At 36.0% G+C, this 26,333-nt stretch overlaps 1 protein-coding gene across 3 annotated transcripts in view; it reads left to right on the top strand.

Moving 5' to 3' along the window:
• Positions 1–26,333, top strand: part of Cdk9 (Cyclin-dependent kinase 9) — a 57,716-nt gene that overhangs the window by 8,679 nt on the left and 22,704 nt on the right. For all 3 annotated transcript variants that reach the window (XM_081744137.1, XM_081744139.1, XM_081744138.1), the window contains exons 2-4: positions 1,267–1,422; positions 4,098–4,179; positions 9,305–9,395. In XM_081744137.1, the coding sequence (XP_081600263.1) occupies positions 1,316–1,422; positions 4,098–4,179; positions 9,305–9,395 (280 nt within the window). In that variant the 5' untranslated portion in view covers positions 1,267–1,315. The remainder of the gene's footprint in view (positions 1–1,266; positions 1,423–4,097; positions 4,180–9,304; positions 9,396–26,333) is intronic.

The following is a 26,333-nucleotide window of genomic DNA, read 5'->3' as shown; positions in this document are numbered from 1 at the left end:
GCAACATCTTCCGCGCTGCCCATGTCATAAAATAAGGAACTGGGCATGTTAAATAACGTCAAGCAACACATTCGGCATTGCCTCTGTCAAATCCCAGTTAAGCAGACAAGCACGTTTTTCAGTTAACGTTTCCTCAAGTGTCATGGGACTGTCGCCAATCAGCTTAGCGACCCCGAAAATAGTTTATTTTTACATTTCATCCCGTCATATTTGTATGTCGGCTTGTTTTTGGAAATAAGTTTACGTACTGAGCTCCATCTTCCGAACATGAGGAATTGGTGAGATATGATATTGTTTACGTAAATTTTTAATCATTTCTCCTCCTCAGAATACCAACCAAAAGTTGTATATAACCCACGGTATCTTCATTAAAATTACTTTAAAGTGTAATAAGTCGAAGGTGTGGATTTGTATACCCGACAAACACACAAGCATTCATTTTTATATGTAAGATACTGCCTTGGCTTAATTCTGGACTAAGGAAGAAGTTCGTCAGGTGTCATGTGGAGCATTGGACTTTACGGTTCAGAGACTTGGACATTACGGAAGTTAGAGAAGAAATATTTAGAAAGCTTGGAAATGTGGTGTTGGAGGAAGATGGAGAAGACAAAATGGACAGAAAGAGTAACATATGAAGATGTTTTAAAGCGGATTAGAGAGAAGAGGACGCTTCTAGCCAGCAGTCTTCGTTGGAAAGCGAATTGGATTGGAGACATCTTGCGAAGAAATTTTCTTCTTCATGTCGCCATAGAAGCAAAGCAAGGAATAGGAAGAAGAACAAAGTGATCGATGATTTGGGAAATAGAAGAAAATATTGGGAGTTAAAAGAGGAAGATGAAGATCGAGAAACGTGGAAGAAACATTTCCAGGCCCAAATCTGAAATAATAATAATAATAATAATGAAAACCTCATTAATCCCAGGACCTTCCAAAAGGAAGAATACTTAATAAGATACTGCCTTAGGAATACAAAAAAATTTACATGTTACTACTAGTTTATTTTCAATAAATTTCATGCAGTCGGCAAACACTCTTGGTCATAAGCGTACACTAAAAAAGTGTAAATTATAAAAGTAAATCTTTAAGTGTCACGATTTTATTCAGTACACCTAAAAGATAACTTTTTAATGTTAAGTGCTTATCTTCATATTTAATTCAGTTAATTCTTTTATAAGTGCTTCGGTACTTTTTTTCTGCATTGAATCATATCTTTTAAAACTTTTTTTTTTTTTAATACATACAACTATTTTTTTCATTTACTTTCAGAAAACTAGAATTTTACTTCTGACTCTCAGTGCATAACTGGACTTTTGAGATGAACACTAAGGAAAAGGAAAAATACATTGAAGAGTATGATTTCCCATATTGTGATGAAGTTTCTAAATACGAAAAGCTGGCCAAAATTGGCCAAGGAACCTTTGGGTAAGTACTAAGGGTGATACTACAGAAGTATTTAATTATCTGATTGAACTTTGATCAATTCGTACATGTGCATCTTAAAGGAGGTTACTAAGTAATACTGACCCATTCGTTGGAATTTGTATAATAGCCAGTGCAATAGTATTTTCTGGTAGTTAGGTTTATAGTAGTAGGTTTTGATGGATGCTTATTAAATAAGTACGTCACTGCAGTGTCTTTTAATCTCTTGAGCAAATCTGTTGGTATTTCGTCGTCTCCAGTGGCTTTCTTCCTTTTCATGACAATGGTGGCTTGTACTACTTCACTCTTCAGTATACTGGGTCTTTTGTCGTCTTCATCCATTTCTTCTGCTTCGATTACGATATCTCTTGGGCGGTTCTTCTGATCATATAGATCTTTTATGTACTTCCCAAATCTTAAGGATTCTCTGGTCAGTGGCTACGTTGATCTTTGATTTCAAACTCGCGTATAATCCTGTTAGTTCTTCCACCGAATTCCCGTGCTTTCTGATAAATCATATTTGCTAAGGAGTTCAAGTTACATTCTTTCTTCACATAGTACTTCAATACGCTTCTCTTTTGCTTTCTCAGTTTCTCTTTTCAATTCATTATTGAGCCTATTGTATTTTTAGATGTCCGTGGTTTTCACCCTTCTGCGTTGCTCGATCTATTTCAGCATCTCTTCAGTTACCCATGGTTTTCTCTGTAGTTGAGTACATCTAACAAAATCTGCTTAAAGAGCTCCTTCGGGGCTAAGCGGTTAGCATACGCGCCTTTTGCGTGGGAGATCGGGTTCGATTCTCGGTGGGAGCTCATGTGGTTTGGATTCCACCTTAATCAGTAGGTCCACGTCTCATATAGCCTCGCTGCTGAACGGGACGTTAAACTCAAAATCAACTCAACTCAACTCAAGAATCTGCTTAACTTTTCCCCAGTTTTCTTACACGCTGCTTACCCAGTCGTTTATTTGACAGAATTATTCTTCTATGTCATTTTCACATTAATATCTATGCTTTTTAGTCGTTTTAAATTCAGTTTTCAATTTCTCTCTCATTTTTCTTTATTGACTTTAACCAAGTTTGCATCTCCGTTACTAGGATATTGTGGTCCGAATCAAAGTCCGCTCCTTGTAGTGTCTTAACGTCCCGTACGCTATTCTGGAAACGTTGCTTGACGAGAATATAATCGATTTAGTAGTTTTTTTTTTTATTTCATGGACTTTTCTGCGTGTACAGCGTTGTTTTTCTGTTTTAAACCTTGTATTTGTCACCGGTAAATCCTGCGCGTACAGAAGTCGATCATTATTTGGCTCTGTGCGTTTCTTCTACCTAGTCCAAGTGATCCCACTGCTTTATTCTTAGATTCTTCTCCCACCACGGTATTAGTAAGTTTACCATTACTATGGCGTTGACCTGGCCTCTTTTCTCATGATGCAGTATGTCAGTAATCTCGTCATATATTCTACTACATTATCATCATGGTCAGTTGTTGACATGTACACTTATATTACAATATTATCAACTGGCTTTGCATTTCTCATAGTTATCGCGACACCATTCTTGACCTTAACTCCAGCTGAATATAATATTGTGTAGCTTCCCGATATTATTTCACCTTTTGTTCAATTAAAACCTAATTTTCAAATTTGCCCGCACGTCGTAAAGTTGTTACGTTCCAGTCTCCTTCTCGGTCCCTCTAATAAAAATGTGGTAGAATTTCCATTTTCAGTCCACATTTCCATGCCGTTGACTACCTTGTGGTTCATCCGCCTTATAGAACAGTTTCCTCTCTTAAGGACAAGGTTCCCTGACCTCTACCCGCTGATCCGTTCTACGAGGAGGTCGTTGGCACCTTGTAGAAGTTGACTCCTTATCCCGGGAGTCAGTCAGTTCCTACTTGCGTCTGCCGCCTAAGACATTGTCAGCTTTCTCCTGCGAGAAGTTGCATGCTGGTAAGTGCGAGGTAATTGATACGTACTTGTGCGAGGTGTTTGTTATTTTCTAGTGGTATGTATAACGGTAATTCTTCGTATAAAGGTTTCGGATTTTCACGCCTGTTGATTGACGCACACCATGATAATTATTCTGTATTTGTTAAAAGTATAGCTATGCTTATTGAGTGGTTATGTTAAGAGAAACTTAGGATCTTGTCCTTGAAAGTGTGGTTTCTCTGGACCGTATTTTCCTTAAGAATGAACTGTAAATCGATATAAATGTAGAAGTGTAACATATTAGAAGCAGTCAGTAGAAATTCATTGTTTGTGTTGGAGAGGGTAATAATAATTTACTTGTGTGTCCATTTTGAAAAGCATGCTCTCTGTTCTTACCCGAACCAGATTTAGTTACATAAATGTGAATTGTCTTTAACGGGTTGAAATTTTTATTTCAAGCTAAAACATTAAAATATTCCACTCAAATATGACATTGAGTACGAGGCGGTTGAAAGAGAACTTGACTGTTCTTACAGGTCAATATTTCCCTCCATTTGTAATATATTGTCCTTTAAACATGCAAGAATCACCAAAGGAGACATATACACTCTTAGTAGGGGAAAGGGCTCATACTATTTGTAATATAAGGTTTCCTTGATGAAGTAATTGAACTAATAAGATATTTGCTTTATAATGAGATGTAAAACTCACATTTTTAATATATTGTATTTTCTGTATTCTTGTTACAGAGAAGTGTTTAAAGCACGGGAGAAGAAGACAAAAAAAGTTGTTGCCTTGAAGAAAGTGTTGATGGAAAATGAGAAAGAAGGCGTAAGTGTTACACACTTCTAATCCCGTATATTCCTATATCAAACAACGCGAAACCTAAAGCAAATGTTTCATAAAAAGCTAATAATCATGCCCCTAGTAGAAAGTGTCCATGCTTGGATTAATTTTTAAATGTCCTTTTTATATCAATTTAATGATACTGAATACAGTGGAACTTTAAAAAAAATTGTCCGTCCGTGTTTTCATGATAAAAATAACGTCAAAGTTGAGATCTTTGAGGTACCAGTTATGCCAATAGTTAAAGTGACCATGCTTGGATACATTTATGGTTGCAAATTTTATTCTAATTTGAGACCGCTGTGGAGGGCACACTGGCACAGTGGTAGAGCGCTTACCTCTAGTGCATGGACTCCCTGGTTTGATCTGCGGCCAAGTAAGTTTGTTGTGGACAACGTCGTTCCGTGGGTTTTCTCGGGGTACTTCTGTTTCCTCCCACAGTTTCACTCCAATTCTTCCATCATCATTCACTTGTCTTAATCTTCTGTCTCCCTTAGCTTAAAGGGCATAAGAGTGGGACGTTAAACTGAAAGGTATCATTTCATTTCGAGAACGCTGAATCCACGGGAATTATTTTTAAACATACGCGTTCAAGTGATCTCAAATTTGTAATATAAATATTCCAACTTTGAGATAATCCGGCAAGGTTCTAGATTACTGGTCCCCCTTCCCATTGAGCAGTAATAAAGACAGAAAACAACGTGCCCTGCGGAGCTCTAACCCGCCTTCACTCGCTAACGCTCGCTCGGCAGTACTGTATAAGTTAAATGTATAAACTTTAGTACAGAAAGAAACCTACCCAGCTACTAATCTACATGGGGGACCAGTAATCTAGAACCTTCCCGATAATCCTTCTCACATTTGTTCAAAGACAATAAACTTCGTGATCAAAATTGTAAGAAATAGTTTGTCCGGATCTTAATATTTCTGAAGGTAGTGACAGAAATCGCGAACTGCTTTTCTTTCATTGAAGTAGAATTTTAAGAGCGACTGTGGCAAAGGTTAAAATTGAAACAAGTTGAAGAAGTTAATAGGTGCTCCAAACTATTGATAGTCTTACCTTTTAAGTGTAATCTCATGTCCAAAATGATTGTCGCATATCTATAATTGTCTTCTTGTAAGAATATAATTTGATAATGATTTTGCAGGGTACTTTTAATACTGATACTATGTGCATAATCGAGAAATGTATATTTGTGTGTAAATTTCATATGAAAAGAATTATAAATACGACAATTAGAATGAATAAAACAAAATGTTGTTAAATGGACAAGAAAGTTTTATTTTCGTTTTATTGTTCTTATTTACTTCTCTTTTGACATGAAATTTACCACATATGTGTCTTTGCCAATTATACACATACTAACATTATAAGAAATATCAGGCGGATTCGTTATGAAATTATATTCCTACAAAACATATTTATAGACATGCAACAGTAATTTTGGACATGAGTGTACATAATATACTGTTCCTACAACCTTCAAATCGATTAAATTTGAAAAAAAAAATAATAACAAATTCGCATTTTTTTAACTTCAAAAACAAACATGCCGGTACCTCCTGCCTCCAGGAAATAGCACTGCTTATAGTTAACAAAAGAATGTCTAACGCGACAGGCACCTATAATACATTACACGTTCCATTACGTATTCAGAAAATTTCTAAGAATTTCAGTACGTTTAAATTTTATGATAAAAATTCATATATATATAGGTTACGTTGAGCAAATACGTTAAAAAGTGTGTGTTTCCAAAGTAAAAGAAAGGGGGAGGGGATACCGCTTTTTTGGGTAGAGCTAGTAACTAATTATAGCAGGTTGTCAGTATATTAACTAATATATTATAGCAGGTAGTCAGATTACATTTAATTGGGCAGTTTGGTTTCCGTCAATTTTTGTTAATAACAATTTTCAAGGAAAATAATCAACATTATTCTTTCATTTACGATGCTGTTGGTTCATTTTGAAGGAGTATTAATAATACTGATATTCGTTTGTCATCGGATTTAAGTTCCATGCTGTTTCTAGTAATGCCATAAGCAATCTCTTAGTGCTGGAACTTCGTTTGCTATCTTTCAGTTTTAATAAAAGTTCTCCAGGTATAAATTCCAGTAACAATTTGCGAGGAATGGTTATACAGTGCGATTGAGAAGTTCCTGAACTCTGAATTGAAATTATTGAGACTAGCAACAGTGCGATTCAGATTATTCAGTGCAATTTCAAAGAAAGTAGTGATTAGCAGCATTTTATAACACTTTCATAAGATACAGTTCACTTCCATTTTAACTATGAAAGCCTTACATTACCATTATAAAGGTATTCAAAGATACCCTCCATTAACTTCAAGTTACAAACTTACTCGGTGACACGTGTTTTATTGCACCTTTTTCTCTGTGTTAGCTGCGATGTCACTCATGGCTTTGATTATGTTATACCACATATCTTTGAGAGTCGTGGGACAATTTGCTACCTAGGAATTGTTGATAGTCTGCTGCTTCTAAACTCATCTACAATACTACCTGTCTCGCGAGAACGTTACATTACCTTAAAAAAATCTTGTTGAGGAGTACTGGGAACAACTGCTGCATGATACGCCTATACGAAAACAACTGTTTTCTTGCATGATGTTCGTGCGGATTGACTTTCCTTCGTTCTTAATATGTTGCCATTCCTAGCGCGTGGATATTTTTTCAAATACCCGAATGCTACTCGGCTTAGGATCGGTATCGTTAACACGGTCGGTAAAGCAGGCAATATCCAAAGAATATCACCAGAAGCCGCTAGAAATAAGTTTTTTGCTATCACATAGACTCAGTGTTGCTGAGTTAGTGGGTTTTTGCTTTTATCAAGTAAGAAATGCAAATTTTATATTGTTCATGTTTGGATTTAGCAGACAGATATTTTAGATATTCACAGCAAGAAATATAAATTTGTTTACAGTAAACGCATATTAATTTTTCAGAATTTATTAGCATTTAGCAACATTTTATCATGTAGCAAGAAAATATATACATTATGCTTTGTATGCTTTATTATAAATTTCAGTTTTTTTTCATATTTTCTTTTTTGAGTTTCTATGAGTCAGCTTATAGTCGAATAAATTCAGAGGATGAGTCATAAATATTGATTTTCTTTGTGGTATATTTTATTGAAAAATACCTAAAAAGGCTAAGCTCATCTACTTTCAAAATTAATTCCATTGTGTTCAAATAGTAGTAGCCAGTGGTGAGCCAAACTTTGAATTCCGGCATGATATCAGCCTTTTATAGAGGAAAAGAACTTATGGACCTGGAATTCCACCTTTCCTTGATTTCAGAAAGTCCTACCACGCCGGAACTCAGCCATAATCACTGGAACGAGATGGGGACTATAAAGTGGGTGAAGTAAAAGTTCCACACTATCAAGTTCATGTATTTTTGAAAGGGTTGATTATCCCACGTCTGGTGGAACGCTGTAAAATCCGTTGCAAGGTTTGGCCAAAGTTCGGATGATTCTGTGACAAAGCAGCGCTAGATCACTGGAGTTGTTCAGAGTAGAGCCCAGCTGTGATTTCACGACCATTTAAAACAAATTCATGTTAGACCACTCCTCCATAGTTCCACCATTCACACAGCACCATCTTGTACGCAAACCTTCCACGTTTAGCTACCGGTTCTTGTAGCTAACCAGGGTCTAACCACTGAATTTTCATGTTTGAATCGCAGTAGAAAACCCATTTTTCATCTGACGTCACGATTTGACTGTAACAACGATTATCATAAGGTTTTTGTAGCAGCGAACAACACATATCCACACGTCGCTTCACTTGTGCTGGAATCAGATCATACGGTACAACTCGGCAACTTCTTTTCTTTTCCTAGAAAGAGATGACGTACAATTCTTGAATGTAAAGTAGCGAGTTCTGCTGGCAGTTGCCGAGTGCTGATACATGGATTTGCCTAAACTGTTTTGCGAAGAGGGCACGAATGAAAGGTCTGTCAGTGGTTGGTGCCTTATCTTCCAAATCCTGATTTTCAGATTTAAACTTTAAGAACAATCTTTTTGCTGGAACATGATTTATAGTACTCTGTCTCTAATATTTCCAGTAGCCCCTTTGCTGCATTATGCTCCAACTGGAATTCATAAAGCGACAATTCACCAATTAGACGTTTTGCTTACACACAAATTTTTCATAATATTTTGGGAATAGATTCTTCACATCAAAATAGGAAAAAAAAAGAAAAAGTTCATATGACATGGACCTGTGGTCTGAAATGCATAGTTTCGTATTTACAGTGTGCCGAAAACGTGAAAAAATGAACTTTAAAGGTTCAGTTGCACTACTATAGGACCGATCGTAGTCGGGTGAAGACATCACTGAGGAACTAGTATGTGAGCTATCCAAATATCCATCTCTCAGAACCTACGGTACTTGCACAATCATTTTTAGAGAGGCTGTTTGGGAGCGGTTGATCACTCTCCACCTACCTCTCTAAAAATTGGTGTGCAAATACTGAAGCATTCTGTATCATTTGTTTCACGTTTTCGGCCCCCTATAACTCCGAAACTATCCACGTTTGAGCACAGGTCCAGATAAACTTTTTTCTTACTTTGATATGGGAAACCTGTTCCCAAACTATTGTGACACATTTTTGTAACACGGTATATATATATATATATATATATATATATATATATATAAATTAGTATTAAATATGAATGTATGCTGTTTTAAAGAAGAGGTATACAGATATTAGATAATGTACAAAAAAATGTTGGTAACTATGTTAATGATAGACGTGGGGGACTCTGTAGCTTAAAAGCTCCTGAGGGTATCAATATTTATAGCTCATCCTCTCTGTATATGGTACATGGTAAATAAAAAACTTACTGTATTTTTTCTATTTTTTTTCCGAAATCTTAAATTTTGTTTTATCTCCTTTGGGTTCTATTACTCCTTGAATTGTAAAGGTGGGCCAGTACGTTATTATTAGGAATTGACCACACGTAATAAATTAGGAATATTTTGTGTAACTACTGTTGACCATCTTAGGCATTTTCACCATAATAATGTAGCAAATTCTTTTATTTTAACACAAAATAAACTATTAATCTCTTTGTATTTTCCAGTTCCCCATCACCGCTCTGAGAGAAATTCGTATACTCCAGCTGCTGAAACACGAAAATGTAGTGAACTTGATCGAAATTTGCAGAACGAAAGGTAAATAAAATTAATGCGGTCTTTCTATTGCAGCAGAAGTAGTGACGTTGTGTTTCGAGTGTCTACAAGGAACAGAGTGTATTATCGGATTAGATTTTTGTAAAATATAGTGAGTGCGTGTATGTTCTTGTGAATATGAAATTGTGCCAACGCCGTATGTAGAACTTTTACGTTGAGAGTAGTGTGAGTTGTGTTTTCAGTTTATATCATTATGTTCTTAATTGTTAAGTGCAATTTCAGTGACCTGAATGCGAAGTGTGTGTGTTCTTCACGACTAGATCACATAACGCCTCTTACCAGTGCATCCAAGTAGTATTTTAGTAGTGAAGTTGTGCTTGCAGTGCAGTGTCTTTCGAAAAAAAATGCATAAATGCTGTGTTTCGAAGTCTTAAATTTACAACGAAGTGAAAACACGTGAAAATTTACTCGTGTATTTTTTCCGTACGTGTTGGAAGACTGACCACAATAAGTGGATACGTAAATGTATAACTATACGTTTAAAATGTTTGGAGTTCTATGAGATATTGAAAATCGAACTTATCTCAGTAAAAACCTTTCCTTTATTTCTTTTTGGAATGCCGGTTAATATGTTTTCCCTTGTAGCTGAACGGTCCCTTCTAGCTGTATGGTGTATGGATAGCGTTTGTATCTTCGGTCTGGGAAACCCAGGTTAGTTTCGTGATAGGAGGTCATATTCTTCGAATTCTACGCTAACCTGTAGGTCCATTTCTCATATTGCCTCGGTGCTGAAAGGAACATTAAACTCCAAGTGACCAAGGAGGAACGATGCCTTAGTCGTAGAGCGATTACCTCTACTTCAAGATGTGCCTGTTCCTTCCGAGGCCATATATGCTTATGGTGGACAGCATCGTGTCCGTGGGTTTTCTCGGGGTTTACCCGTTCCCTCTTATATTCTTCATTTCACCAACTCTTTCACAATCATTGGCTTTTGTAGCCTACAAGGTGTAGTCGTGAGACGTGAACCTTAAGGTATTTTTCTTTCTTTAAACAACCAACCAACCGAACCAGTTAGTGCGCATGCTCCGGATACGTTTCCTGATGAGAACGCAACATTTTCGGCATTGACTGTCGTGAGGCAATGAAAAGCGCTAATATTGTTGCGGTAACCATGCACCATCACGCTAAACATATGTCGTTTGACAGGACGTATATCGTTGTAAATTGTAGCGCAGCGGAATTTAATTTTTAGATGCTCGTGATATAACGATTTTTTGCTGTATAATGCATTTAGCATTCCTGTACTAGTATTAATATTTGATGGCACTAGTACAGTAATAACTGCATACTTGTTCAGGAACAAAGGGAAATAGGTCAAACTTTTAAATTATTTTGTCAAAACTACAGTATTTAAATAGTGGGTTTCGTATGTCATGTCAATAATGAAAAATCGTAAGAGGAACGATTTAAATTTAAATTGCCGTTCCTACCTCTTTCTCTCTTTTTTCTTTCTTCTGTTAAGAGATTGTAATCTTTAGTAGTAGGCAATAAACTTTCGACTTTGTTAAACCATATTGAGTCAGCTATTTAGTTGGGTATTTTGTGGGATGATTTTTTTCCTTTTTTAAAAAAGAATGATCTAATGTAGTATTCGAGGATGCTATTAACTTGAGTATCCCTCTCTCGCCCGAAATCTTGTTTATTAAATTATAGCTATGGGTATATGTGGCAGCCAGTTACATCTGTAATTGAAATGGTAAAAAGCAAGAAGCTCCAGGTGTCTTTTATGTCTGTAGATTTTCTTAACCTATTTGTCACTACTTGGCAGAAATCAAAAATATTAATCTGTTTTCGTGCCAGCGAGAGCCCGGCAACTCCACTCAACTCATTAAAAGTATTGAAACAACCTTTCAACTAGCTGTTTATACGATTCATTTTCTTACTCGCCTCAAAAAGTCTTCTCAACGGGATACAACCGTTGAAACTTGCTCTATCTCAAATAGATCATGGGTTGTAAAAGTTAAATGTACGTGAATAATTTTCCTATTATGCAGTTTTCCAAGGGGGTTATTTTCGTTCTTTTGCGAGATGGATCATGGTACTTGCATGCGAAATAGGCGCGTGCTTATTGATTACACCTTGGGAAACATGTTGAAATAAACTTTATAAGTGGACAAACAACAAAGTGTCTCCGTCCTTCTTTTTCGTGATATCTCTCGTAAAACTTAACCGATTTTAGTGAAACTTGGTATATCTTTTTGCAATCTTTCGAAGGAATCCTATTGTTTATGGTTGCAATCCATCAAGAAGAAATGGTTAAAATCCACCTCTTGTTGCATCTGTGGATATACATGCAAGACAAATCTACGTAAATATTATTCTTTTTTGATAAAACTTTGTATATTTTTATGGCATTCCGATCATCGCTATTGGCTGCGGTTGATATTGATCAGTAATAAACGGGTGAAGTAGGATAATTTTATCAAAGGTTGAAAGTTTCTTTATTTAAATAATACGATAATTTTCCTCCATAACTTTCACCAAAATTATTGGATTTTAATGTAATATGGTGTATATTTTTCCTGAGATTTCCTAATCATTGTCACTACTTGGAATTAAAGTCTGCAAGAAATGAAAGGGTCAATTTACGCTACCTATAATTTAAAAAAAGTGTGTTCCACTATATTTCTTTAAAATAAATAAATAATAATCTTGGAGCAATATGGAGCACATTTCTTTCGAGGCTTTGCAGGAATTTCTAATGAATGAAGTTCAACCCAGTGAAGAATAAAGAGGTGAATTTATCCTTTCCTCAACTAAATATGCATTCTGCGGTAACTTTTGTACAGAAATATCTGTTTTATGTTGTTGTTGTTGAATATAGTGTGTTCGGAAGCTTTCCCAGAATCTCTCAACGTGCTTCTGAATATAGTGTGTTCGAATCTGTCAACGCCTTCCCCCATTTAAGTAGAAGCGTTTCGCGAAAATTTCGTAAATAGTCTTCGATTTTTGTGGAACATTGTGAAATTGTTAAAAGCAAGGATTTGTGTTATTATTCACTCCAAACTTTTGTCTTCGCGAATTCTGTCGAAGAATTACAAACTTAAAATATATAAAACGATAATTATGCCTGAGTGCTCTGTGATTGCAAAACATGATCGGTTACTATGTCGGACCTTCGCAGACTGAAAGAATTTGAAAAAAAAAAAAAAAAAATATTATGAGATGAATATTCGGACCTAAAAGGGACGGGAATTGAAAATAACGGAAACTTCATAGCGAGGAATTGTATGATTTATACCGTTTACGTAACTGTGTTAAGGCCAGTATGTGTGGGCAGGCCATGCAGCCAGAATAGAAGAAAACAGGAATGGTTTCAAAATTTTAACTAGAAACCCAGTCGGAAAAAGATCATTAGAGAGACCTAGATGCAGATGGGAGGACAATATTAAGATGTATCTAGCAGAAATAGGAACATAAAGTAGAAACTGAATCCAGCTGGTTAAAGACAGAAGTCAGCGCAGAGGTTTTGTAAACGCGGCGTTGAACCTTCGGAGTTCCATATACCACAGAGTTAGTGAAATTGGTAAAGGGTAAGGCGATGAAAATCTCCATTCATGAAGAAAGAAAAAAAAAATCCGCTTGCTCCTACAATCACAGCTTTACTAGGATCTTCAGACAGCTGATGAGAGCAAATCTTTATAATGTTTGATTTAAAAGGTTTGACCCGTTTCCCCTTTTGTCACTGAGTTTTCTACTTTTTATTAGTCAATTATTTTGCTCTGTTTTCAGTGCAATGTGGTATATTTAGGGTCAACTCTTTAGTAGTAGTAGTAGTAGTTGTTTTTTTTTTTTTTTTTTTTTTTTTCTGTACTTGTTTCCAAATTAAGTGGATGATTACCTGTTCTTATATTTGTACGTATTTGTATGTCATCATACTACCTTTGCGACATTATTCTTAGTTAACAATTTAAGGAAGTAAAGTGACACATGATTATAAATGTTAACTTGGACTGACTTTGTTACAAGTTTGTCATTTAATTGTTGAAATTTTTAATGAGAATTCCTCTATGTTCCTTAGCGGCATTTTCTTAAAGTAAGTAGTGGCCCCGCTTAGCGTAGTCGCTAACGCTCTTGGCTTTGGTGCGAGCGTTCGGCGGTTCAGTTCCCAGTGGAGGCTCTCGGTCGAAAGAGCTTTCTCAGGCCAGTCATCCTGAGTGAGGTTTGTGGTGTTTGTCTCATTCACACCAGACAAATGCCGAGATGGTACCTAACTTACAGACCCTAGGCCAAATCCACCCTTCTCCACTTCCCGGATAGTGTGCTCGCTGAGGGACGTCAACCCTCATACATGTCGGGCTTAAGGCCATAGATATGGTTAGCGTACGTGCTGCTGGAGACCCGGGTTCGGTTCCCGGTGGGAGCTCACGTTCTTCGGATCCCAAGTTTGTAAGTCCATACTTCATATAACCTCACTGCTGAAAGGAACGCTAAACTCCAGTTTGGTCATCTCCAGTCAATATAAAGCATGCATAAACTCATAACATCAATAGATGTAGTATAGAAATGTTATGCAAAAATATTTCTTCTACTAACACAATATATTCAAGTAGATCGATATTATCAGTAACGAAAAGTTGCACACTTAAATATTTGATCTTTCACACAATTACTCTGATATTTTTTTCAAAGAGACCTCATCACAGCGAAATTAAAATACCCCTAATTTTACAGTAATTATGTGATATCTTTAAATAGATAAAAGATAATCGAAATTTGGAACAATAGCACGCTAGACTATATTATTTTGCATGAGGTACTGTTATCATGAGTCACCTAGTACCTTTCCGTTTGAAATAATTTAAAAACGCGAAAATAAATGTCGATTTTCTAAATGGTTGGAAATTGAAAGTAGATAAGTGAGTCGTGATAACGGTAAAATAATATTGTCTAGCGAGCTCTTGTTCCACTTCTCGATTATCTTTTTTATCTATTTGAAGATACCATATAATTACTGTAAAATTAGGGGTATTTTAATTTCGCCGTGATGGGACCTCTTAATGTTACTCAATAACTCCCTCGTGGCTGTGTGGATAGTGTATGCGTCTCTTTGCGTGGGAGACCTGGGTTCGATTGACATCGGGATCTCATGTGGTTCGGACCGCATATTATGTTGTAGATACAAGTCTCATATAGCCTCGCTGCTGAACAACTTGATACATTCAATAAATTTATTTATTCGTATACCCAAATACAAAACTATTTGTAAATACCATGCAAACTTTCATATGAAATGAAATGAAATGAAATTTTTGAGTTTTACGTCCCACGGTTATGCCGGTTAGGCTAAAGGAGACGGTGAAGATGAGAGATTAATGAAATGGTGGAATGAAGAAAGTGGGAGGAAACGGGAGAACCCCGAGAAAACCCACGCACACGGTGTTTAACTTTCATATGAATCAACAACATTACTTCTGTATATGTAATTTAAAAACTGTGTGTAGCCGGAGTCTGCTTTAAAATTGTGGAAATAAATTTTAAATTAACATATTTTCGTTCATAATAACTGTCATCATAAGAAGTTAAGAAGAAGACTGTGTACGTTATATTAGGAGAGAGAAAGAAAGAAACGGAATAAATGGAGCCAAAATAACACATTTTTAAATTCAACAGTCTTTTACAAGAAATTTTAACGATAATCTGTATCTGTGTTTAAACGAAAATGAAAGATTAAAAAATACGGTCATGTCTTTTAAGTTTAATCTCGGGGTACATGTTGAGAATTGCTTACAATACTAGTAAAATTTATTTGTGGAACTAGTATCATTAATGTATGTAATGTGAACTTGACGTAATTTCATGTTGAGGTGGGGTTAGTGAAGTTAAGGTAAGAAGAAGGTAAATGAACAAATCATCATCATCATAATCGTAGGAACGAGTAAGATATTTGAGCCGTTCCTGACTTCTGTATTTAACTAATCACTGTTTTAATAGGAGCTGGTGAGCATTTCTGTTGCGGTCCATCGAGTTCGATAAGAGTGTATCTTCTGGAAACTTTGCTGTCCTCTTTTTACTTACTTTCTTTCACTGCATGTGGTGAGTCGGTGTATTGTATGAATTTTTACCATATATACTCAAATCTAAGAAGCACTTTTTGGCAAAATTTCAGGTATAAAATGGGGGTGAGTCTTGAAAACGCATGCAAAACCGATACAGTAATGGGGTTGACTAAAGTGTGTGCCGCCGCTCATTTCCCGGAATGCACACGACATGTCTGTGACGTCACACTTGTAAGATAGTACCTTTGTTATCTTTTTAATATTGACATTTAAATGTTTGAGCAAGTAAACTCGCATGATTTAATTTGTACTGTTAAATTCTGAGTTGCTTCACTGAATATCCAGGATGAGTTTTAAAATTGAATACAAGAAATTGACATAACTTTTGAAGTTTAGATATGGGATTGCGTCTTGGATTCGTGTATGTACCTTATTCCGTTTTTTTCTTAATACGAGCACGTGCGGTTTGCAGTCCTTTCTCCTAGTCCAGTGGCTATCGCTTGTGTTTTTTGTGCGCGTGGTTCTGGGTTCGATTTCCTACGGTGATTTTCACCTTAAGTTATAATTGGAATAAATACCATGCTTGTAACAGTTTCATATTAGTCTCAGAAAATGATTTACCGCACATAATTATTGCTCCATTTAATGGAAAATTACACTGGTCCTAAGGTAATAGAATATATTTTATTCCTCATTTCCTGAGGAGAGGCAAAACTAAGGAACACTTATCGTTGTTACATACAGTACTATTTTTTAACATTTAATTAAAGAACATAACTTTATTAGAAGACCAGCTGATCGCCCGTTTCTGGCACGGGGGAAACAGTTTTGTGAGAAATATTTGAAAGTTGAATGTGACTCTCCCCCTCTCCACCTTACTTTAGGATGCATATTTCAATCGAAATAGAATGGTGAGAACCCAGCTCAACCCAAGTGATAAATATCGCTTTTTCGTATAATTTCCTCTTCTTTTCTAAGTTTGTTGTTGGACATATCGTGGCTGATTTTCCTTTGTAAGTTTTTTGTTTCCTCACTGGTATTGTGTGATTTATGGGAGAAAGTATGTTAGAAACAATGACAAATATTCTATGAAGTGTAAATAAGAAAAAGGAATAATAATGATCCATTGTAGCGACGTGAAATACTCTGATTTTGGCATAAATTTGAATTTCCGGTGCCCCTTACTACGCACTGTAATGAAAATACTATAACAAAGACCCACTTTGAAGGTTTTGTTTGATGAGATTGGCGACCCTTCCAGCAGCAAGGCTATATGAGACTTGAATCTATAACTTAACGTGGGATCGGAACCACATCAGCTCCCGCCGAGAATTGGACTTGGGTCCGCCGTGCCAAAGTGCGTACACAAAGCCACAAGTGTGCTGAACGCCTAGTTCGATGTTGGTACTAACTATGTTTAAAAATACATGTCATTCAGTTCATTCATCCATTGGTCAGCCATATTATAGGTTTATTGATGCATAGTTACAAAATATGAACAAAATTCCCTCAGACGTTGTTGAGAAAATTGTTAGACACTAGTCTTTTAAATATATACAAAATCATTAGAGCTGTCATTTAGGAAAATCATACGTTATTTTTATCCTTCAGCAAACTGGTATGATTTTAAGGGTTAAGAAGAAAATTCGGAAGGAAAGAATGAGGATCTTAAGTTTAAATATATATATATGTTCGAATACGTCGAACGGTATGGCCGCTAGGCATGTGTACAAGAACATGTCAAGACGGACGAATAAATATTCAGAAATCTCTTTCTCAGCGTGTAGAGACTATGATATTTGTAGATTTTTGAAATCTTGAATTCCATTTTTCCCTTTCCACGTTTAGCGATCACCGTATCTCCCTCCGAACCGTTACTCGAACGTTTAAAAAAAATAAAAAGTAATTAAAACTAACTACTAGGATGCTCAAGGCGTATTCATTAAAAAATTCAGTTTCTCATTTCACCTGTAACCTGAATTTTGTGGTCTTCAGGCCTTGAAAGTTACTACCATAAATAAAATAAATAGAAAAAATCGAAAATGTTCTGTTGCAGTTCTAGGGGGCACAACTTCACTCATTTTTGGATCGGGGCTTTTTTTTTTTAACACAGGGGCCAGAGGACAAGTGTTATGAGTGGAAATACGAAAAATTGGAAAGAGAGAAAAGTTGCTGGAAATAGGTAGTTTTCAATCTTAAAAATAGTTCAGTTTTTTTACTCACCAGCCGTTTAGGCTCCACACTAGTAAGGCACCCTAAGGTAAATGGAAAAGCAACATTGGTTACCAGTTCAGCAGGACACATGTCAAAAGTTCACAAAATTCCACACGCATATCTTGATCGCCATCTCTTTCAAAAGAGTTGCAAGAATCTTGGATTGTGTTGCTTCCGCTTTACATCACCCCGCAAAATGCAAATTTTGCTAGTTTTACTGATACTAGTTTCGGGAACACAGCCTTCACCAGGATTTCTTTGGAAGCCCGTCTACTGTTGAGTCTTTCCCAAGCTTTTTACGGATTCTTCTAATTGATGATAGGCATGTTTGTGCTGGTGAATCACACTCGAGTCTACAACGTCTCAATTATCGCTGCACCTCATTCACTTTCTTCGTTTGCCAATAACACTTCTCAATTTCCGTTGCTCAGACGATAATGGGAATTTCCACTAATATACATATTTAAAATTTAAATCCAAAAATTAATATAGTGAAACCTCTACTAACGGACACCTCTATAAAGCGGACACCTCCCGTAACGGACATATTTTGTAATCCCCAAACAATATAATAGGATAAAACATATTGGCAAACCTCTCTAAAGCGGACACTCTCTAATACGGACACGGACAGTCTTTTCTGTCCTTTATAGGTATTATTTACTCCATATTACGGACACTTTCTCTATAAATAAGTTGAAAAGTATTGTAAAAATACATTTTTAGTAATTCATTCATGTGTCACCAAGAAACAATTGTGACATTTTGTCTCCTCAACTGTCTACACAACAATCCAGACGAAGAGTCTCTGTTTAACAACACTCTCATGTCCTTTGTTTGCATTCCACTCCCACCCAAGCTGTTTTAGACACAAAAGTGATTGACAGTTGCCCGCCGTTTGGAATAACACGTTATTCTACTGTCCTGCTGGAATCTCTAACCAAGCAGAAGACAAGTTCGGTAGTTTTTGCTCGCGGGTACGCATATTGTCACAAAAAAGACACCACTAGACTGCAGTTAACTCACAAATTAAAGCGACATACTGAAAACGTAAGTGTAAAGTGCAGAGAACTATAACATCTTATTTCCATCTTGTGCCTCGAACATAGAGTATTGAACAGCAGAGGACAACACAGATACAGTAACATTTTGGTAATATTCGTGAATACATGATTCATCCAAAAATATTGTTACTAATTGCATATTACCTTCTTTACTAATTTATGTAAGAAAATATCAAAACCTCTCTAAGACGGACACCTCTCTATAGCGGACAATTATTGATTCTCCACGGCTGTCCGCTTTAGAGAGGTTTCACTGTATACGTAAAATATCTCTTAAAATATTTCTTCAAACATTTTTCAGTTCTTTTGAGATATCAGGGTAAAAGTACTGTCAGAATTTTCCGCGAAAAAGAAACATAAGATAAATAAATAAAAACGCAATGTTTTCCACGTCCACGTCAGAAGTGTAAAGTGTAGATGACTTCTGGCTTTGCCTAGCATGGATACTGTGGAAATATTACACAATTGTGAACGACCTATGTGTTAAACTAGGTCTTTGAAATTTGCCAGCTTTGGATGCTTTCACGGTTGCGGATTTCTTCACGTGAAATAGAGATTATTACGGAACTAAAAGGAGAAAAGATACCAACGACTTAATAGATGTAGAACATGTTCAGGGAGAAGTTAAAATATATATGTTACTTATTTACTTAATTATCGAGTTCAGTCATTTTTTTAAATAGCATCCTAGTGCCTTCTACATTCTTATTTTCGTCACCTCTGGTGTATGGAGTCCCTGGTTCGATCCCAGTTCGCGCCAAGTGAGCTTTGTGGTGGACAGACACCGTGTGCGTGGGTTTTCTTGTTTCCTCCCACTTTCTTCATTCCACCATCTCAGTAATTTCCAATCATCACCGTCTCCCTTAGCGCACCCTGTATTACCGTGAGAGGTAAAACTCAAAGATTTCATTTCATTTCTTATTTTCGTGACGCCTCACTACTAACTCTGTACAGATTTATAATGCGCGTGCAAAAATATGCCATAGAAACGAATACTTTTACCAATGTTGCCGACGTTGCGTATGCGCATAAAAAAAGGCAAGTGCAAAAACCAGGGTGGATTGATTTAAATCAGTCTGATTTAAATCACGATTTTAATCAAGATTTAAATCACTTGATTTTTTTAATAAAAATCGTTGATTTAAATCAAATTTCGAAATAAATTAATTTAAAGTGAAAATAAGTAAAATCCCGTTTCTGTTCTGTTATTTCGATTATGGAAGATAATAATCATAATACAATGAGACTCAAATGTATGTACAACACAGTATGAAAACGAGTATCATGCAGAGGATGATTAGGAAAATTCCCGTTTTGAACGGGTAACGGGAGAATCCTGCTTTCTTGTTTTCGTAACATAGGGTTTTTAAATCGTTAACTATTCCAACGGAGAAATCACCATCGACATTTAAGACAAAAATTCTTTTATGTCCACGTCTATTTGTTTGTTTCCAGATAATAGGGGCGTATTTAGAGGGGCCCGATCCCCTTTCCGAAACAAAAAATAAATAAATATATAAAACTTTAGGCGAAATTTATGTACTAAATACATAGAACGAAGTTCCTCGGGATCGTAATACGGCAAATTTTGGATGCGTTAAAATATCGAATAATACTTTTGATAAAGTGGATTCTTTCAAATATCTAGGATCAATATTAACAGACGAAAGCGATATCTACGAAGAAATTAAATGTCGACTAAAAGCAGGGAATTCGTGCTATTATTCAGTTCAAAATCTCTTGTCACGAATTCTGTCCAGGAATTTGAAGATTAAAACATATATGCTTGTTGTTCTCAGGGTGTCTAGCAAGCAAGCATAATCAAATTCCATGACTTTCCCTGACAAAATTATAATTTTCCCTGACTCTGTCATTCTTTTTTTCTTAGTAACTCATGAAAAGTAACTTATATTTAAATCATGAAAATGAAATCTTTCAGTTTTACGTCCCACGGTTATGCCGGATAGGCTAAAGGAGACGGTGATGATGAGTAATGAATGAAATGATGGAAGTGGGAGGAAACAGAAGAACCCCGAGAAAGCCCACGACCATGGTGTTTGTCCACCACAAAGTTCACACGGTTCAAGCTGGGATCGAACCAGGGAACCCAAGCACCGGAGGTGAACGCTCTACCAGTGAGCCACCGCGCCCCTAACTTATATTTAAAGTGAACTGTAAGTTTTCACCATTGTTTATATGCTTATACAATATTCTACAAACGTACAAATGAACCAATTCATTTATCTATAATTTATGACTATTTTAGTGGCATTTCTTCACCCCTCACAGCCTGGGAAAGATTTTTCCCTGATACACAATGAAATTCCCTGACATTTTGCCGACCCTGCAAATTCCCTGACTGGTAGACACCCTGCTTCTGTATGGTTGCGAAACATGGTCGCTTACTATGAGGGAAGAACGTAGACTGAAAGTATTTGAGAACAAGATCCTGAGACGAATATTCAGACCCAAGAGGAGCGGGAATGGGGGAAACTTCATAACGAGGAACTACTTAATTTTTACGGTTTACCAAACATTGCTAGGGTCATCAAGTCTAGGAGACTCAGGTGGGCAGGTCATGTAGCCAGGATGGAAGAAAATAGGAACACTTTCAAATTCTTAACTGAAAGACAATCGGAAAACGGCCATTAGGAAGATCTAGGCGCTGATGGGAGGACAATATTAAGATGAATCTCGCAGAAATAGGAATACAAAGTGGAAACTAGATCCAGTTGGCTAAGGATAGAAGTCAGTGGAGAGTTTCCGTGAACGCGGCAATGAACCTCCGGGTTCCATAGTCCATAGAGTTAAACAGTTAATTTTGGGCGAAATTTATGTACTTTAGATGTATTTCGTGCCGCTGGGTAGTTTCGATGTTTTAAAAAATATACTCCTGCCAAATATCAGGAACTTTCGTGAAAAGAAAAGTGTCATGTTGATAAACGTTGCTGTACGTTTTTTCCTTAATGCTTAAGAAATATTGTTTCGGATTGAAATAGGTTAACGATTGAGAATTAATTCGAAATTAAACCAAAATACTTTCACTTAAATGGCATAATTGTCATTTAATATTAATTCCTAATGTTTTTTCTCCAGTTCGCGACTTGTATTATACGAGGAGAAAGATTTGATTTAAATCAAAAAAATCGATTTAAATCAAAAAAATCAACAAAAATGATTTTTATTAAAAAAATCATGATTTTTTTCCACCCTGGCAAAAACACACACGAACCTTTGCTAAGTGGTCAATACAAGCTAGCTTTGCAGCTCCCTAGTGGTTATATGATTAGCATACGTGTCTTGGGTACGGGAGATCAGGATTCGATTCCAGGTATGAATCCATGTGTTTCGGATCCTACGTTAAGTGTAGATCCATGTCTTGTATAGACTTAATGCTGAAAATGATGCTAAATCTCAGTCCAACTTACTCAACTACTAATTAAGCTTGGACAATTGCATAGTGTGAATCACATTTTAAACGCTGTTTCTGTGCACACAAATGACCTAAATACTTGTTGCCTACGCAGTTCCTTAAACGTTAGTTTTGCTTTGATAATTAATAGATTTTATCTGTAAGTTTTCAAAAAATGTAACCATGTATTCTTAAAGTTTTCATTGAATTTACCATAATTACATTAAAATGGTCTTTACCAACAAATAGGACTGAATTGCTGCGAAATTTTGTGCGAACTTCTTCAATCTACAACTTTCTTGTCTGACATTCGCACAAGTCTGTAATCCTTTTTTTTCCTCTTCAGCTGTAGCAAAGTGCTACTTAATGGAACAGTACAATATTTGTATGGCCCCGCGTAGCGTAGTCGCCAACGCTCTCGACTTCGGCGCGAGCGGGCTCTGGTTTTCGGTCAAAAAAAAAAAAAAAAAAAAAAAAAAAAAAAAAAAAAAAACTTTCTTAGGCCAGCCATCCTGAATGAGGTTTTCCTGGGTTTTTCTCATTCACACCAGACATATGCTGGGATAATACCTAACATATAGGCCCCAGGCCGCTTCCTTTCTTCCTTCCCTTTTCCCGGATAGTGTGCTCGCTGAGGGACGTCGTCCCTCATACGTGACGGGCTAAATGGCCATAGATGCCGAAAACCCAGAAATCTAAATCCTACAGTATTTGTATCTGTGTTCACCTAACTCGTTATTTGGTTCTTTATTAACTACATCGGCATCCATCTATTTGCCTTCTCCCGATTTGCTGTAAGATTATATGCAGATTGCCCCTTCAACTTTTGATCGATTGTAAAACAGTTTTTACGTCATTTCTCCAGAAACATAACGCGAGGATGTTCTTAGTAGCAGTGGCTTAAAATACTATTCAAAACCTGTTAACTTAGTTAATATTGCGTAATATAAGAAGGAAGATTGTATGCCTATTTATTTATTTATTTGTTTATTTCATATGCTGTATATATATATATATATATATATATATATATATATATATATATAGTAAAGAAATCAAAATAAATTACTGAAAATCTCCATTTAGTCGCCTACATGCTCTTTGCATTATTGCGCTTAAAACAAAACAAACAAAATAAATCTGTGAATATTTTGTTCTGTCTACCTACCTACCTATCTGTCTTTGTCCACTCTACTTACGTTTTGATTTGCATTATGAACATTGAAATAATGACTTATTAATTTGAAACTATATATATACAAATCAATGCGTACTGTAAAATCAACAGATTAGTATTGTAACTACCCTAGAATATTTTGGATTATAATTTCAACGTGTGTAATTTTAAATAAATTATGTGTAAATTAGTAACGTGTGTGAGTGTGTGTGTGTATGTGTATGAGATATTCAATATAGTTTGATAACTAGGGATAGGATTTTTAGGTGCACCCTTTTTCTTCTGAACGGAAATCGAGATCTCTGAAAGTATTCGATGAGTCAAATGTTACTTCCAATTGAGAATAGAGGTAATTTGGGCTCTTTACTCGTTTTCTCCCCTTAACATATCACCAGTCCCCTTTTCTGCTCTTCTATTAGTGTTTTTTTTTTTTTTAATCCAAATTTTCTGGTCATCGTAGATTGAGAATGTTGTTTATTGTGCAGGAATTTTGACAAAATCAAGCAGTTCGTGCTTTCTCTGGATCAGGTGCATTGTCCAACGCGCATCAACATTTTTTCAGCCAGAGATTTGCAGGCAGAACTGTTTTGTATCTACGGCTCAGCGGCTGCAACTAGAAATGTTGAACAACAACGTTTAGAAAGAGGAAAGTGGGCCATTTGTTTCCTTGAGGCAAAGGTGAATGTCTTTGCCAAAGAAAAGGTTATAGGTAATCTTCAGAAGGATCCGAATTTGCAATTCCAGCGTCGACATTGCGATTGAATATGAAGTTTCCCGCTACAGGTCTCTGCGAACGTGAAAAGAAGATTTAGCATCTCCAAAGAAGTTGTATCTCCAAATTGAAACATTCATCGACTTAAGAGATGCTTAATATTCAGAAGTACCTCTATTGGTTACCTTCCTGTGGTGACAACTAGTCTATTCATCTCTATATTTAATAGAGATTGCGTAATTACATTAAGCAGTTGTCAAAATCGTTGAAGGAAATAATACCCTTTATACCCTTTTGCCGCCTTATTTTACCACCCTTTCCTTTCCTTTTATCCTGCGAAAACTATCCCTAAAAATCCTAACCCTCCTAGTTCCAAATATTACAAGACTGATGATACTGTTTATGTAGTAATGAATCTCTATCATCCTAGGTTCGGATGAATTCTGCGACGGTACGTATTGGAATCAAAGTAGATATGATCCATATTGGCGAACTAAGTACGTTCCATTTATGAACCCTGCATCGAACAGTAATTCGTACAGAGGGCTGCAGAGAGGTTACTGACTTATTAAAATTTTTATTTAGTTTTGATAATGTTTTCCTTTGTTTTACATTTCAGTTTTCTTTTTCAACTATTTCAGTTAGGTTGTCACGAAGAATGCATCTTTCAAGTTTCAGAGGGTAAAGAGGAGAGTGGGACAAGAGCTATTTCACAGCTAACGGTGGGAAAATAGAATGAGATTTTCAACTCAGACTGGTGTATAGTAGGCACCAGTGTATTACTGACAAGAGCTCAAATCTTGGATTCGATACCCGGTAAAAGTACATGCCATTTATATTCCACATAGAAGGAAAAGAACAAATTGGTTGTAAAGAAGTGGACAGAAACACAGTGGATAACAAGAGAAAGGAGAGAGAGAAATATGAGATTAATGAATTGAACTAATTATTAATGATTGTGGAACAAGGGATTTATGTATTTTGCGTCCTTATGAAACACCGAGTTCATGAGGGAAGAAGGTATTAGATCAGATATAAAAGAAAGAGGACAAAAAGACAAACATGCAGTGTAATGTAAGATATGAGGGCAAGATAACACAAGTGTCTGCCTGGTTAAAAGTTGAGGTCTGTACCTAAATAAAAATATATAACTAAAAATGCGAGGAAGAATCGTATTGTTTGTCAGAAGTGACTTCTTCTCATTTTCTAAGACCTATAAGCTGTAGCCTTAGATTGTACCTTAATTATGTGTTTGATGACGGCAGTAACATATGCCGAAACTGTCATACAGGTTATTAATGTAAGTTGGTTTGGTCAGATTTTATTTTTAATTTAACCCCTCATAAAACTATGGCATCGCGTCTAGGTGAAGCTAAGATACGCTAAACTTAAAATAAAATGGAGCTCAAATGCCATGGTTTGGTATCAGACTTATGGTTCTGTGCTTCAGAGTAAGATTTCCGCTACTAAATCAGTGTGGCTTAAATATGGTTATTGAATGTGTGCTTTAAATGATTTTGTAAAGTCATCAACAAGGAAAACAAGTGACGTTTTTTGTTTTCCTACAAGTACAAGCACGAAAGCATGTTATAATAAAATGTCTGATTACTTGCTCTATTTGAGCTAGGGATGGCTTTCCGCACATTCTACCAGGTAAGAATGGGTTGGCAAGATTTCTTGCAGGTCAACTGAATTTGGGAGAGCAGGCCAGTTTCAACATTAAGTGCAAAGTTGAAAAAGTGATTTTCTTGGTATTTCTGTCGTATATTTGTGTGGAAAGTTGTAGCTTATTGAGTGACAGAACTTGAGTAAATATTCGTCAGTGAAAATGTTCGTGTTGCCTCATGGAACTTGAGAAATCTAGTGTAAAAAAATAAATAGAGTGCAATAAAAGAACTTGAAGAATAGTGAGTATTCACATTTTATGTTTGGTAAGATTATGTTTGATATATTTAGTACGTTAATCTGAAAGATCCAACCACATCAAATAAATTGATTTGTTTTTCAGTTTTGAAGTTCTTGGTGAAAATTTAAATTATCAGTAATCCTCAGTGTTTTCAGCGTACAATCCTGGGAATAAATTAGTAAGCAAAGCAATAGCTTAGTTTGAAATCACGAATCCTTGCCCGAAGCTTGAATATCCTTAAGCTATTGTAAAAACAGCAAGAAATCAGATTTGAACCTAGTATCAGAATTTTTGGAGGTAATTGAACTTTGAGCCTCACAGCAACACTTTTGAACCTTACTGAACCTTGATATTGAACCTCTTATCAGCACTTCTGAACCTTATTGAACCTAATATCAGAAATTTGGACCTTATTGTACCTTATACTAAACCATAA

This window comes from Thermobia domestica, chromosome 17 (genome assembly GCF_964235325.1).
Source record: "Thermobia domestica chromosome 17, izTheDome1.hap1.1, whole genome shotgun sequence".
Taxonomy (NCBI): Eukaryota; Metazoa; Arthropoda; class Insecta; order Zygentoma; family Lepismatidae; genus Thermobia; species Thermobia domestica.
This window is presented reverse-complemented; position numbering and strand designations above follow the sequence as displayed.